This window comes from Camelus ferus, chromosome 17 (assembly GCF_009834535.1).
Source record: "Camelus ferus isolate YT-003-E chromosome 17, BCGSAC_Cfer_1.0, whole genome shotgun sequence".
Lineage (NCBI taxonomy): Eukaryota > Metazoa > Chordata > Mammalia > Artiodactyla > Camelidae > Camelus > Camelus ferus.
In genome coordinates, this window is record NC_045712.1 from 41,491,114 (window position 1) to 41,505,539 (window position 14,426).

The 14,426-nt window shown below is 45.4% G+C and overlaps 1 protein-coding gene, 1 long non-coding RNA gene and 2 other non-coding genes across 11 annotated transcripts in view; 1 reads left to right on the plus strand and 3 right to left on the minus strand.

Moving 5' to 3' along the window:
• LOC106731046 overlaps positions 1-8,444 on the plus strand; it is a 25,516-nt gene extending 17,072 nt beyond the window's left edge. For all 8 annotated transcript variants that reach the window (XR_004312340.1, XR_004312344.1, XR_004312343.1 and 5 more), the window contains 5 exons: positions 867-941; positions 1,074-1,248; positions 1,865-1,968; positions 7,112-7,193; positions 8,238-8,444. This is a non-coding gene — a long non-coding RNA (uncharacterized LOC106731046). The remainder of the gene's footprint in view (positions 1-866; positions 942-1,073; positions 1,249-1,864; positions 1,969-7,111; positions 7,194-8,237) is intronic.
• Positions 7,992-13,876, minus strand: RPSA (ribosomal protein SA). The gene is made up of 7 exons (XM_006194699.3): positions 13,764-13,876; positions 12,739-12,904; positions 11,759-11,877; positions 10,093-10,338; positions 8,719-8,847; positions 8,444-8,609; positions 7,992-8,152 (listed from the first exon to the last, which is right to left on the minus strand). The coding sequence occupies exons 2-7, from the start codon at positions 12,869-12,871 to the stop codon at positions 8,058-8,060; spliced, it is 888 nt and encodes a 295-aa protein (XP_006194761.1). The 5' UTR covers positions 12,872-12,904; positions 13,764-13,876; the 3' UTR covers positions 7,992-8,057.
• Positions 9,880-10,033, minus strand: LOC116657353. The gene has a single exon (XR_004312472.1). It is a non-coding gene; the product is annotated as a small nucleolar RNA SNORA62/SNORA6 family (small nucleolar RNA).
• LOC116657354 lies at positions 11,949-12,098 on the minus strand. The gene has a single exon (XR_004312473.1). It is a non-coding gene; the product is annotated as a small nucleolar RNA SNORA62/SNORA6 family (small nucleolar RNA).
• Positions 13,877-14,426: the final 550 nt, after the last annotated feature.

Consider the following 14,426-nt stretch of genomic DNA (forward strand, 5'->3'; position numbering starts at 1 on the left):
AATATGCAGCAGGCTCCTTGCACAGAATTAAATTGGAAGCTCTTCACCTGCTGAAAGTTTTCAGTCTTAGGTTTATGGTTCCCACTACGTGAGTAATAGTGGACGGCACTTACACAGTAGCAAGTGGTTGGGGTCTGTGCCTTAGTAAACAGTGTACTAGCCTGGGTTTTAGAAAGTTAGAATAAAATGAAAGCGTCTAAAAAAAGATGAGAAAAAGCAACAAAATTCACGCTGAAGAGGCGGGTCATTCAGGGTCTATGCAGACAACAGGAATTGTGCTGGTGGTGGCAGTGTGGCCTTCCTGGCCTCAGGGAAGTGCTCTAAGAAAGACCTTCATTTCCCCCATGGCGCGTCTCACCCCGCGTGCCCACCTGAGCTGGAGGAAGCCCTCTGCAGTACTGAGCCCCTCTGCCTGCCGATCACTGGCAAGATACAGGGGGCACATTCTTTCCTGGCCTTTGACCTATCCCCGGGTGGAACCCTTGTGCAGGGTTAATAGGTGAGAAACCATGTTTTCAGCGCCCTGGGTCAGGTTCTGTCCCTAAGCACCAGATCTCAGACGGTGGAGAAGGCACAGCTCCTCACCAGGGTTTGGGAGAGGGCCGGCGAGGAAGCCTTTGCCGGGAAGATTGTCTCTGTCCCCTGTGTGGTTAACAGAGTGGCCGACAGTGCCCTGGCAGGTACCCTGTTTAGGGTTCTGGATTTAAAGGTTGTAAAGCCATAAATTCCTCTCTTTTCCCATTTTAATTTAGATGGTCACCTCTCCATGGGCATGGATAAGGTGAAATATTGAAATTCTTTGAAATATAAAACAGGACGTTTTTCTCAAGTTCTGTCTCTACCTCATCAATCTACTGTTTTGACAGGAGAACAGAGGTGGCACAGGTATCTCTGGCACCTTCACATGATAAGCGCCTTACTGCGTGCCTCCAAATTACAGAGTAAGTTCCTGGGGGCGGGAATCTCGAGGGCTCTGTCGGCGCCCATATTCCTAGCTCCGTGCAGAGCACGTGGTTTTCAGTAAATGTTACTGAATAGTGAAATTACAAGCTATCAGAGTTTATTTTTCTCAGTTTTTGCAGCAAACCTGGGAGGCAGTGGCTTTTCTTTATCTGATCATCTAATGTATAGCTGATTGCTGGCAGAGGGGACGGTAGTGCCACCCAGGCCCGCTTCCCAGGACGTGGAGAAGTGCCCTTGGGAGCATCGAGGCTTGCAGCTTCTTTCTGGGTGTCCAGATCAAAGCAGGTCAGCAACTGCTCTTTACCTAATTGAATCGCAAAGAAACAACACTGAAACAAAAGTTCTCATTAATCAGATTAACAAAGATGTATCATTACTGTGGCTGATGATAAATGGAAAACTGCAGTCTCTTTTGTTGCTACTAAAAATGCACTTCCAGAACACTTAATGATTCTGTTTTCAATCCTTAAAATGTCCCTTATTTGATCCAGTTAACCACAGGATGTTTGTGACAGTTATGGTTATAAATGTAGATAGTTTATAAACTATTAAAAAGAAGAAAATGGATATATAAATTATTTTATAGCCACTTAATGTGTTATTATATAGTTGATATATACAGTGGGTACCACAGTATGATAACGTGGAGAAGTGCTTATGGTAAATTCTATAAGGAAAAGTCGGTGGGCTCTAGATGTGTAAGTAATGACTCTTGCCTAATTGCATTGCCTCATCAGCTCCTTGCTCTGATATAAAGTGGTGGTAATAGTGGACATCCAGGTCTTGTTTCTGACTTGAATGAAATTGCCTCTAGAATTTTCCCGGCATCTGAAGCCCAGTTGATTAAAACAACAGCAGTCATTTCTTCTGCTCACAAATAAGCAAATTTTTGTCTTGACAGGAGCTTGACCGGAATGACTTTCATCTGCTCCACACAGCATCCGCTGAGACGGCTCTAATGGAGACTGGACAGTCCGCTTTGAACACAGATCCCTCTCCTGGCTGGTGAGTTACCGCTGGCTGTCGGCTGGCAGCTCAGCTGGTCCGGGGCCTGGGAGGGAGGGCTTCGCTGCTGGGTGATGGCTGAGTTCCCAGAACACGTGTCCCAAGAGATGCAGACAGAAGGGCGTGGCACCTTCATGCTCTGTACTTGGAAATCACGTAGCATCACTTGCACCGTACCTTGTTAGTTGACAGAGTCACAAAGTCCTACTCGGGTTAAAAGGGAGAGGACATAGATTCCACCCATGGGGTGATGGCAAGTTCAAGTCGTACAGCGAGCATGTGGATGAGACGTGGTTATATTCTAACGCTCATTAGCAGAGACGTTGAAATACTTAGATCTTCAACATATCCGCTATGCTCTTTGTGTATATTTTGTTGAATGCTTTTGCTTGGTTTTTACCCCATAAGTTGGACATTTTGTTGATTTCTATAATGCTCGACACCAAGGAATACATCTCTAAAGAACATAGCTCACCTTTGCCTGCCTTTGAACTTCTAACGAATGGAACCACATGATTAGGAATAATTTCTGTTAGTGCTTTCTTATGTTTTGCAAAGTTACGTTTATAAGACTGATGCATGTCGTTGCAAGTAGCTGTGCTTCGTCATTTTCTCGGCTGCCTGCCTCTCTGATACGAGCTACGCCAGCGTGTGAGCTGTGCTCCAAAGGGACCCTGGGCCATTTCCAGGTTTGTTGATTAGCGTTCTTGTCCACATATCCTAGTGCAAAGGTGCACAGGTTTCTTTGGTGTATTACCCCCAAGAGGGGTGTTACACATGCTGATGTTACTAAACGATGCCGAACTGTGCCAATTTATACTCCCACCAACCAGCACAAGAGTTCCTGTTCCAAAGCCTAACCGTAATCTGATTTTGCCAGATTGTGTCATAGGTTTGTAATGGAAAACACCACCTTTAACCCTACCTTCACTGACCTTTTCTGCGTGCTGTCTTTCCAAGGAGCAAATGTTCCCTCCTTCAGAGTCTGCCACTTCGGACGCGTAGCTCAGGACCGCTAGACCTGCTTGTGCAGAAATGCGTGGCTGAGTGTGCCCGGGCCGGAAACAGAGAGTGCCTGGATTCTCCCGTTTCTGCTTATGGGCTGCCTAGATTTAGCTGGAGTTCTTGTTTCTCATAGGATTTTGTTCACAGCAGACAAAAAGTTGTCAGTATAGCCCATCATTCTGGATCTCTCTCACCTTTTCCCTAATGCCACAGATTTGGTCAAGTTACAGTCTATCCTGCAAAGTAATGCAGGTCTCAAAACCTGACTGAGCACCTCACTACTGTGTAAGGAGAGGCACCAGCTTCTGACCCTGCACCAGCTAAAAGTCAGGGTCTGTTACTGGAGAAGGGAGCGTGGACGTTAGTGGACCTCCAGCACTCTTGGCCACAGCTTCCTTCTGGCATCACTTTTTATTTTTGCTTATAAACTCTTTGTTTTCTGGAGAAGTGTACTGTCCTATGTCTTGGATGACAGAGCTGGGCTGACGTTCCTTTTCCTCGTTCTGTCGTCTACCTGCTGTCCCTGCTGATGGGCAGTCACGCAGGCTGCTGCTTCCCCTCGGTTACTTTCCAGGACACTTCTGTGTTTGGCTTTTCCATGATTCCTCAACAGTGTAACTAAGGATAGGTTTTTTTAAAAATGATCTGACTTGGTTCGCATGGGCATCCCTGAATGTGTGGATTCATGAGAAGCTGAGAAAATTCTCAGACTTTTCTCTTTGATCGTGACTTTCCTCATCCCGTTCTCCTGGAATTCCAACTAGACATTTGACTTTCTCATTCCACCCTCTGTATATCTTAACTTCTCTTTCCTGTCTCTGTGAGTAATTCCTTCATAAATTTTTCTAGTTTCCCAAACTCCCATTGTGTTACAACTTGTGATGATCATATTTTTTCATTTCTAAATTGCAAAAGTAGATTATTAATCGTTAGACATTGTTTTAAAAAGACAAATTACTTAGCAATTTACTATATGAAGTGATACACACCAAAAAAAAAAAAAATCCTCCAAAAGGGATTTTTGAAACCATGTCAAGCCAGCCCGTTTATTCATTCCTTCAGTCTTGAAATCCTGTGAGGGAATCCTGTGTGTGGTCCTGATGGTCTGGAGGACTCCTCTCCTGTGCTGAAAGCTGTAACTTCCTCTTGAAAATTGTAAATGGGAGACATCCCTTGGGTTGGGATACAGTATTGGGTGGAAGGAAATGCAGAGACCAGTGACTGAGGAGGTGGCGGAGGGCCTTCCAATGGGAACATGATGAGGGACACTTTTGGCAATTTCATGTGCTCTTGGCACATGTGTGAACTGTGCTAGCCACACATGGAGGAGGACGGCTCCCAGGCCTGCTGTCTTTCAGTGAGGGTACAGCAGGGGGCAGAACTGGGGTAGATGACTGTACAGTTAGTGATTTTTATTTTCTGGTCCCCAACCCATTTCCAGAAATATCTAAAGGAGAAAAAAACCTTTAAAGAGCATTCCACGGGTTGGACAGTGGAGGTCTACACCTGTCACACAGCATGGGCTGCAGGAGACTCCATGACCTCCCGTCCTACCCTCACGGGACAACCCCCGAGGGTAGGACCTCTCGCAGCTCAACTTGGTGAGACTGGGCCTTTCAGAGGGGTTTCTTTGCTCTTTTGATTCTCCCCTGGGAGTCCCTTCATTTGTCTCTCTGCTATAGCCTGATGCCTGTGATTCTTGTTTTAGACAAACCTTATTTCCATCATCAATTTTTAACTTTTTAAAATCAGAGTAGTCAGTTCGCAGTGTGTCAGTTTCTGGTGTACAGCAGTGTCCCCAGTCATGCATATTCACACATATTCATCTTTCATAACTTTTTCATTAAAGGTTATTACAAGGTATTGGATATAGTTCCCTGTGCTCCACAGTAATTTCTTTCAAAATCAATTTTTATATATAGTGGTTAACATTTGCAGATTTTGAACTCCCAGTTTATCCCTTCCCACCCCTCCCCCCCAACCTTGTTTTCTGAGTCTGTTTTGTAAATAAGTTGTCTTTTTTTTTTTTTTTTAAAAGATTCCACATAACGTTATATCACATGGTATTTTTCTTTTTCTTTCTGGCTTACTTCACTTAGAATGACATTCTCCAGGGCCACCCATTGTTGCTGCAAATAGCATTTTTATTCTTTCTATGGCTGATTAGTATTCCATTGTATAAATATACCACAGCTTCTTTATCCAGTCATCTGTTGATGGACATTTGGGTTGTTTCCACATCTTGGCCATTCTGTATGGTGCTATGAACATGGGGTGCATGTCTCTTTTTGAGTTAGAGTTCCCTCTGGATATACATCATTCTCACTTCTGATCCTATAGAAAATGGTTTATTCATTAACTTTGTCATTGCCTTCCAGATGAAAATGTAACTCACAGGTCAGACTTTTTCTTCATTCACTGCTCTATCCCCCGTGCTTAAAATAGTGTCCGGTGCTTATAAATGTTTGGTGAATTTTTAATTCTTGAGATTCTTTGCAAATAATTGGCTAATCCTTGGGTTATTTGTGAGACTCACTGAACTTTCTAACACGTGGAGCACAGCAGGCTCTGCTCTACTAAATACGTAGTGTTTGGCATGTAGATTTGAAGGCTTTTCATGGATGGTATTTAGTAATCTCATCCTTGCCTTGCCCAAAGGCCTGGATTGCTCAGGCAGGGTGAGAAACCCCATGGCAATGTGACATTTACCACTGGATATTCATATTGTGTAAAATACGAATTTCGAGTTCCCTGAAACATTTAAGGTACAACTTAAAATAGCTTGAGAATCTAAGAGTTTACCAAAAGCTGTGTAAAGCCTCTTGGGGGAAAATTAGACAATTTTATTGAGGGAGGGTCCTAAAAATGGGAGCCCTGAACACCTTGCAGGAGTGGATACCCCAAGTCTCATTGGGAACCTCAGGCTTGCCAAGTGGAATTTACCTCTCCAGCTGTTTCTTACATGCTCAGTAAATCTCTTAAGATTTGTTCTTCACCATTTTCTCTATTCACTCAAAGTACTTAACTGTTTTCTGTTGATTTGCTCCTGCATTGGGACCTATTTAAAAAATGTATCCCATGGAAGAGAACCTACGGTATTTAGGAAGGCAGGGTAAGAAAGGCAGACTTTCCGAAGTTCTGCATGAGATTGCTTCTATGAGCTTAGAAGACAAAGCCCCAAGAAATGCATCAGGAGCTGGATGCTGGGAGACGAGTAAAATCCTAAGCTTAGATCTCACTTTAAACTTAAGCCATGTATTCACAGCAGGGTGTTTTCAAGATCTGGTAGGACAAGGGCGCTATTTCTAGGAACACTCCACCCAAACCCAGTGCGGTTGGAGGACAGAGGGCTTCTCGCCACCCCCCCCCCCACCACGGCCGCACGCAGGGGCAAGGCTGCTGATACCCAGGAAGGAAGGAAAGTAGCTGCTGGCAGGTTACAGGGTGAACACCTGAAGTGGGAGAGATTTAATTCATCACTTGGATTCAGCAGCGTTTACGGACTGCCCATCAGATCAGGTAAGCAGGGCCAAGCCAGAAAGAAAACCAGGTCTGGACTGGTCAGTTTAATTTAAGATGCCTATTCTGGTTCGCGCCAGCCCAAGGGCGCTTGGTAGTGCAGCCACAGGGCGCCTGCCGGGTCCCCAGGTCTGGGCCATCTTGCGGTCCTGAGTTGGGGCAAAATCTCAATCAGCAGCTGCTGACATGAGGAATGGAGTCTTCTCTGGGAGGCCGTGAAGCTTGAGTCCCTGGTCCTAAAACCAAGTGAGTAGGGAGTGGAGCCACTAGAAATTCCTCATCAAATTCCTAGTCCTGGGATCTCCTGGCTTCCACCATGCTCACTATAAACCAAAGTTGCCAGGAGAGGACAACTCTTAGGAAGATGGATCAATGGCGGAAGCTGGTGCCAGAGCAAGGGGCAGAAAGAGCTCTAGGTTGGAGACGGCACTAGACACACAATTTGAGGGTGGAGTTTGAGGTGTGGGAACGGGGGGGGGCTGGGGAGTCCATCTGTGATGCCACAACTATTCACCACAACACAGATGAAATTGCCAGAAACGTTTTTCTATTCCTTGCTGCCCCTACAACCTCCTCCAACCCAGAGCATGCTAACAAATGCTTTCTCCCTCCTCCTCAGCCACCAGAAATTACCGCAAGGGGTGCGGACCACTCAGCACCAGGACAGCATGCGGTCAGGTCCTACACACAGAGCTTTGCAGGTATGTGGCACATTCATACAAACTTGCTCCTAAACACAGTGGCAGTTTCTCTTAAGCTAATGCTGCTTTGAGAGCTGCAGGGGGAAGGGGGAGGGCCCCCCCCCCCCTGCCTCAGCATCACTGCAAGGGGCTCTGGGAATCTGGTCACATGGACATTTTCTTGTGCATTTTTCAAGGGGACAATGAATCAATTAAAATTCGTCCTGGCTCCTCAAAACCTGGATCCACTCACTCCATCTAAGACAGTGGTTTTCAATAGGTTAAGTGTCATAAAATTTGTCCAGGAAGGAGCCACTAGTATTAACAGAATTGAAACGCAAAGAAAAAGGTAAGTACGGATAACATTTTATCACATGAAACTTGTGTGCACCCATACAGCCCTTTCCCAGAACCTGTAAGCAGGCAGGCTTACCTGTTGGTAGACAGTGTCTCTCCAGGCTGGGAAAGGTGTGGCCCCTTCAGTGGTTTCAGAATAGGAAAGACGTATCCTTTCTTTGCCCAAAGGAAAGCCTGGACACCTGATGTCACTTCCACATTGGCCACACAGCTAGTAAATTAGCAGCACTGTCACTGAAAATCAACTTACTTTAAAACCTGGCCTCTACAGAATTCAGCAAAGCAGACTGTTAACAAACACAAAAAGGAGGCTCAGGAAAACCTCCAAGGGAAAAGTAATGTACTTTTTTACCTACAGCGGGCTTTAAAAGTGAAACTGATGTTAAGAGCCTTTAAAAGTAATCGCAGGCCATCTTGATCTGAAATAAAAAACTGTAATAGTAAAAAGCTGAAATAAATGGACACAATTTGTAGAAACTTTATTTTCCGTCACCTATTTCCGTTTTAAGAGTTTGTCTAAAGAACAGCTTACGACCACTCCGTGGTTGTTGCAACCCATTCAGTGGCCTGAGCAGTGGGAGCTGCAGACCAGTCTTCAGTGGCGGGCTGAGCGCTCCAGTCTTCTGTTATGAAAATACAAAAAAAGCCATCAGCCCCATTCCCGTAGCATTTGTCACCCCACCAACAATTTGCCTTGTGTTCCAACAGGTATACATTTCCAAGAATCACGACTAAGAACAGATCATTTGAAAAGCACCTGAAACCACCCTCTCAAGTTATTAGCACGGCTACAGCACAGCGGGATGAAAACCTTTTAAGGCTACTGTGTGTGTGCAGCCATAGAGATGCTCCAAGCTGGATTAAAAAGAGAAGTTCTAACCACCAGCCTGACACACTTGGCTTGCGACACGTACCAGTAGGGAACTGCTGAATAGGCACAGAGGGCACCTGCACGCCTTCAGACCAGTCCGCCACCTCAGGCTGAGTAGCAGTGAACTCAGGAGCAGGAGCTGTCCATTCACCCTGAAATTCCTCCTTGGTCACGGCCTTTTCAGCTGCAGCCTGCTCTTCCTTTTCAATCTGGTTTAGAAAAGATTTTTTAATTTATAGAGCGTGACAAATACTTACAAGAAGCAGACTATCAAGTCCAGTTGCTATGTGACCACAAGCCTTTGTAGAGGAAGCTTACCTCTTCAGGATCTCTGTAGAAGTAGAGATCAGGCATGACCTCCCACGGGTGCTCCCGGGAGATGGTGCCACGCATGCGCAAAACCTCCCTGGCGAGCATCCACCACATCAGACCCACTGAGTGAGCTCCCTGCAAAAGTGACAGGTTGTAAATGTCCATCCACAGATGACTGGGTAAGGAAGATGTGCTATATTTATACAATGGAGTATTACTCAGCCTTAAAAAAGAATACAATGCCATTTGCATCAACATGGATGGACCTGGAGATTGTCATTCTAAGTGAATCCAGAAAGAGAAAGAAAAATACATGAAATCACTCACATGTGGAATCTTAAAACAAAAAGACGAACTTATTTATAAAACAGAAAGGCTCACAGAAAACAAGCTTATGGTTATCAAAGGGGAAAGGAGGGGGGCAGGGATAAACCAGGAGTTCAAGATTTACAGATACTGATATATATAAAATAGACAAATACATACTGTATAGCATAGGGAACTATATTCAGTATCTTGTAATAACGTATGGTGAAAGAGTATGAAAACGAATATATGTATGTACACGTATGACTGAAGCATTATGCTGTGCACCAGAAACTGACAACATGGTAAACTGATTATATACTTCAATAAAAAATATATATTAAAAGTGCCAGACTGTGATATAAAGTGACACCCAGCCAACCCCAGTGAGCACCTCTCTATTCCACCTAATCTGTCCCCACATCATCTAGGTCCCCTGGCACCATGACAACAGATATGGCTCTTCATTCGACAGTTTTTATTTTTACACCAAGCTTACTCTATAAATCAGTGATTCTCAACCTTGATTGCCACTGGAATCATGAGGATTAATCAGAATTCCACTCTAGGCAACAAAATGAATTACCTGGAGTCAGTGCTTCAACACTGGTAGAGCTAAAAAACAAAAACTCTGCCTGATTCTTTTATGGAATCAGGGTTGTGAAACCAGTGACAAACTGGACCAATGTGAACCATATGCGACCCACCTTTTTAGGATCTCAGAGCAAGATCCATCAAGTTGGTCTGAAAACAGAAAGGCCAAGTAATGCCCGAGAGACCCAGACAGAGTAAGAAATAATGGAGAAAAGCAGAAGAAAACAGATCATTTAAAAATGTTCACCTCTCATACATTAAAAAGGGACCTGTAGCAAGTATTACTGTCAAACACCACTCATTGGGCCAGAGACCCGCGTGGTGTTCGTGAGAAACTTGCCCCTCGTGTAGCACACTACCTACACCTGTGAGTTCACCGGCCAACCGGTGGCCTCAACCCCAAGCTCTAACAATGTGCAGAGGAACAGCTGTTTCTAGAGCACTCTTCTCGAGCTCTAGTATAAATCATAAAACCGTTACCTTGTTGTTGCACGGGATGGCAATGTCCACGTAACGCAGAGGGGAGTCCGTGTTACACAGGGCAATGGTAGGCAGGTTAACGTAAGATGCCTCGGTGAGAGGCTGGTGGTCGGCTCTGGGATCGGTAACCACCAGAAGTCTCGGCTCCCGGAAAGCTGCCTGGATCTGGTTAGTGAAGGTTCCAGGCGTGAAGCGGCCAGCAATAGGCGTGGCTCCAGTGGCAGCAGCAAACTTCAGCACAGCTCGCTACAATTAATATTAAGAGTTAGCAGCCCTCAGGAGACGGTGCCACAGGAAGTAGCCTATGTAGTCAGAACCCCCCAAAATCCCTTCCTCAAAAACAAGCATGAAATCAAACACCTAAAGCACCCAGTAATTCTACGCCTTCCATTTATTAACTGAAAAACTGTAAAACCAGAGCCAGAAAACATGCCAAGCCCGGCCCCTGCCCTAGCCCCAGCCCCTCCGCCTGGGCTACTCTGCCCCCGCCCCCAGGCATCTGGCTCACTGGCCTCCTCCTCACATCTGGTGGATCCGGAGCCAACTAGCCTGGTTCAAAGTATCAAGTAGGCCACTTTGTGACTTGGGCAAGTTCCTCACAGGATTGTAAAAATCGCATGAATCAGTACAACACACACGAGTGCCTGGCATCCAGCGAGCACTTGTGTACTCTGGTCGAATTTCACCCCAGCTACCCTGTACAGAGCAGGTACACACCCACCTTCTTCACTCTCCGTTACTTTTCCTCTACATAAAGCTTACTTTCTGCATCTCTTCAGTTTTCCTGCTATATTCCAAGCACTCAGCAAGCACTGCCTGGACCAACCTAGACACTCAGTAAATTTTTGCTGAGTGATGTGTGAGAATGGTCACTAAGCTCACTTCTACAGCAGTAATTAAGAACTGTCAACCATGCAACAAACCAGAGGCGACCAGTCACAACCCAGCCTCCGGGGAAATAACCCACTGTAAAAACACATCTGCAATTCATGGGAGCAGTTAGCCTAAGCAACAAAATAGTGAAAGACCATCTTACTACGTAAGTGAAAAATGTGTCAAAATTCAAGTCAAACATTTTAAAAATTAGAAATGGGGTAAATGAAATCCTTTTAAGTGCTTTAAAACAAGTTTAAAAATTCCCATTAGTTTTCAACAGAAAAAAGAAGAAAATACTATCGAAACAGAAATGGGGGACAAAAGAGAAATGTTCTACCTCACTTGTCATTGAAAAAAAATTAAGCCTTTTTCATTCCTTTAAGCTGGCAAAGATTCTTACTCTTGCTTATGAGACTTGAATGAGACAAGGACTGGTACCCTACTCATAGATAACCCTCCTAAAAAATTTCGTAGACATGTTTTAACTTAGCATTTCATCATTTTAAATTTAAAAAACTCACTGCAGAAAAATGTGGTGAGCCACTTTAACAGGGTCATTTCTCAGTATTTAGTGGCACCAAGAAAAACTCACAATAACTTAAAAACACAAACCTCACCACTATCAAATGCCAAGTGACAAATATGTTGAAATGGTTTAATTTTAGCAATTCCTATGACTCAGGCCAATTTTAAATGGCTTAACAATGAAATTATGGGACTTCTTTTCTTACGCTTTTCTAATACATCCCAAAACATGTGTAATAAAAACCAAGCACACTGTTCCACAAACCTGGCCAGTATTCCTGGAGGATATGACACTGACATCAGCTGGGTTTTCAATGGCAACAATGGCCCGAGCTGCCAACAGAAGCTTCTCCCAGGTTCTTTTCAGATTTATGATGTAGATACCTAGGTGAGGACACAAGGCTTTAAACACCTGACCAAGCTTTGCAAATAGACATTCATCTAAAAAGCTGAATGTATGTGGCAGCGATTACTATCAATTCCAGTCACAGAGGCGAGCTCTACTGGTGTTAGCGAAAATCCTGCCGTTATTATAGCACACTTCCGACACCCAGAAGTTCACCGGCCAGGACTGGCCTCCACTCTGAGCTTTAACAGTGTGCAGCTTTGCTTCACTCGGCAGTCCATCTTTGCCTCCTCGTCCCCTTCCCTCAGGCCCCACAAGGGGAATCCTACAACCTCTTACCATCTCCTGGCCTCTTACCACCCGCCTTGATGTCAGATGCATCCCAAACTTCTTTCAACCATGCCACTCACAGGCTTAAGCCCTTCAGTGGTTCTAGCTCTAAGCTGAAGAGCTGCTTTACCCAACTTAATGCCTCCCATATTCCTGTCACAACCTCCCTTCCCTCTTCTGATACCTTTAGTCTCATCTCTTGCTCTATTTTTCTCACAGAATTCATTTATACAAACTTGTATCATTACCTATGAAATATAAGGCACTATGGGAGATGAGTTATTAGGAACTAAGCTAATCAACTCCCTTACCATCTCTATGCCACACTTCATGACCCAAGTTCCATAACCTAGTAATCTTCCACTGCAGCCCAGAAACCTTTCCTTCCCTCTACTTAGGTTTAAAGCTTCTTTCCAATCTAAGGATCTAGTTTCTTCTGTTACTTAGTACGGAGCCCTGCAAGGCAGGTATTTTAGAAATTACCTCACCCAGTACCACCAAAATAAGAGTCAAAATTTGTCTTTACAGCTGGAAGGACAAAGAAGAAAAAACCTTAAACAGTGACTGACCATCACTTTTCCTTTTGTAGATGTACTGCTCCATTTGGAAGTCAAGGTTGGTGCCACCTAAGTGGGTTCCTGCTGCAAGGAATTTGAGGACATCCTCCTCCTTCATTTGCAGGACATCAAGGGCTCCGGACATTGTGAAAGTTTCCCTTTAAGTTACGATGGGAATCTGAAAAACAATACTTACAAGTTCTTTCTACTCCAGTGACTCAAGTGGGATAGGGTAACAGGTACATCCTAACTACTTAATAGTCAAACACAAAAAAACCTTAATGTTTAAATCCAACCACGATTTATACTTACAGCGCCAGGTACTGGGCTGTCCAGTACAATCTTAAGACGCAGTATTAACAGTTATACGCCACCTTTTATAAATTGCAGCAAATCCTACTACAGTGGCATGGAGAAGGGCAGAACAATCAGGTAATGAAACTAAACGAAAACAGTAAACTGAGGTTAACACTTCTCAAGGTAAGCAGGAGTTAGGTGTGAATGAGAAAGCCGTGTTCGAGAATATTCAAAAGCTGAAAAAGGAGTGATGTCAAAATTTAAAGCAAACCGAAGGTTGGAGTTTCGGCGTTAATTCTCCCTACAGTCACGACTACTTTTCCTCAAAACCCTACCAAGAACCTTAACTCCTCATCGAAATTAACATTAACGAAGAAAACCAACCAGCCCCAACAGCTGGAGGCAATCAGAGCCTGGGCATCTCGGTTTACTGCCGAGGGTGAGGGCTGAAGCGACTGCGGCGCGACGCACAGGCCGAACTCCATGCCCTCCACCCGCTCGCAGCGCTGGCCGTGCCTCCGGGGCTCCAGCACGATCTCCGCCCGCTTCCGGGGCCTTGTGGGAACCCGCGGGCCCGAGCCCGGCCACGTGCAGACCGCTAGACCCAACGGGAGGCGTGCCGAGCCGGAGACAGACGCACGCGGCCTGCGAGCTTTCACCCCATGTCCCCGCACCCTTCGTTTGAGCAGGAAGCTCCTTCTAGTGGCCCTGGAGGCCGCAAGAACCCCCAAAACACTCACCCAGAACAACGCCGTATGGACCCCTCTCTCGGTAGCGCGGAAAAGACTGACGGGCGGAAATGACGTCCTTATAAAGTCCGCCGCCAGCCAATGACAACGAACGCCGAGCGGAAACGCGGGAGAGGCGGGCGTCGAGGGGGCAGGTCTTCCTCCGGAAGGCGGTCTGCGGCGCCTGCGCGGGCGCTAGGGCATGGCGCTTGGGGGCGGGCGGACCAAGGAACGCAGTTTGCTTTCTCGTGCTGCAGAAGCAGTCTGCGCTTGGCCTCCGCCCCGACTGCCACTCCAGTCAGGGGCGCGGGTTTGAAGCCAGCCAGCTAGTTGGGATTCGAGCTCCTCTCCAGCCTTTTGTACATAGGAACTCGAGCGAGTCGCTAACCCAGGCTGCAGTTTCCTTACGTGGGAAGGGGTTTTGAACACAAGCCTGTGCTGGATCAACAAAAGCTGAAGAAATTATATTTTGGCGAGAAGTAGTAGTGTGTAATTTAGATTTTTAAAAAGTTATCAGAAGTTTCCCGGGGGCGGGGGGGGGGGAGACAAAACTGCACGGGTGGTATGCATGGAAATTTTCTCATGGAAAAATGGCAAGATCCATTAGTTAATATTTATCCTGCCCAACATAATACCATACAGCCACTAAAAAAATAATTAAAATATATTCTATGG

Excerpts from the sequence above, each read along its gene's own strand:
- RPSA (XM_006194699.3), bottom strand. The coding sequence starts at position 12,871 with ATGTCCGGAGCCCTTGATGTCCTGCAAATGAAGGAGGAGGATGTCCTC. Across the intron at positions 10,339-11,758 it reads CCTCCAGGAATACTGGCCAG|CGAGCTGTGCTGAAGTTTGC; the intron begins GTTTGTGGAACA and ends TATTAATTGTAG. Across the intron at positions 8,153-8,443 it reads TATTCAGCAGTTCCCTACTG|AAGACTGGAGCGCTCAGCCC; the intron begins GTACGTGTCGCA and ends TTTTCATAACAG.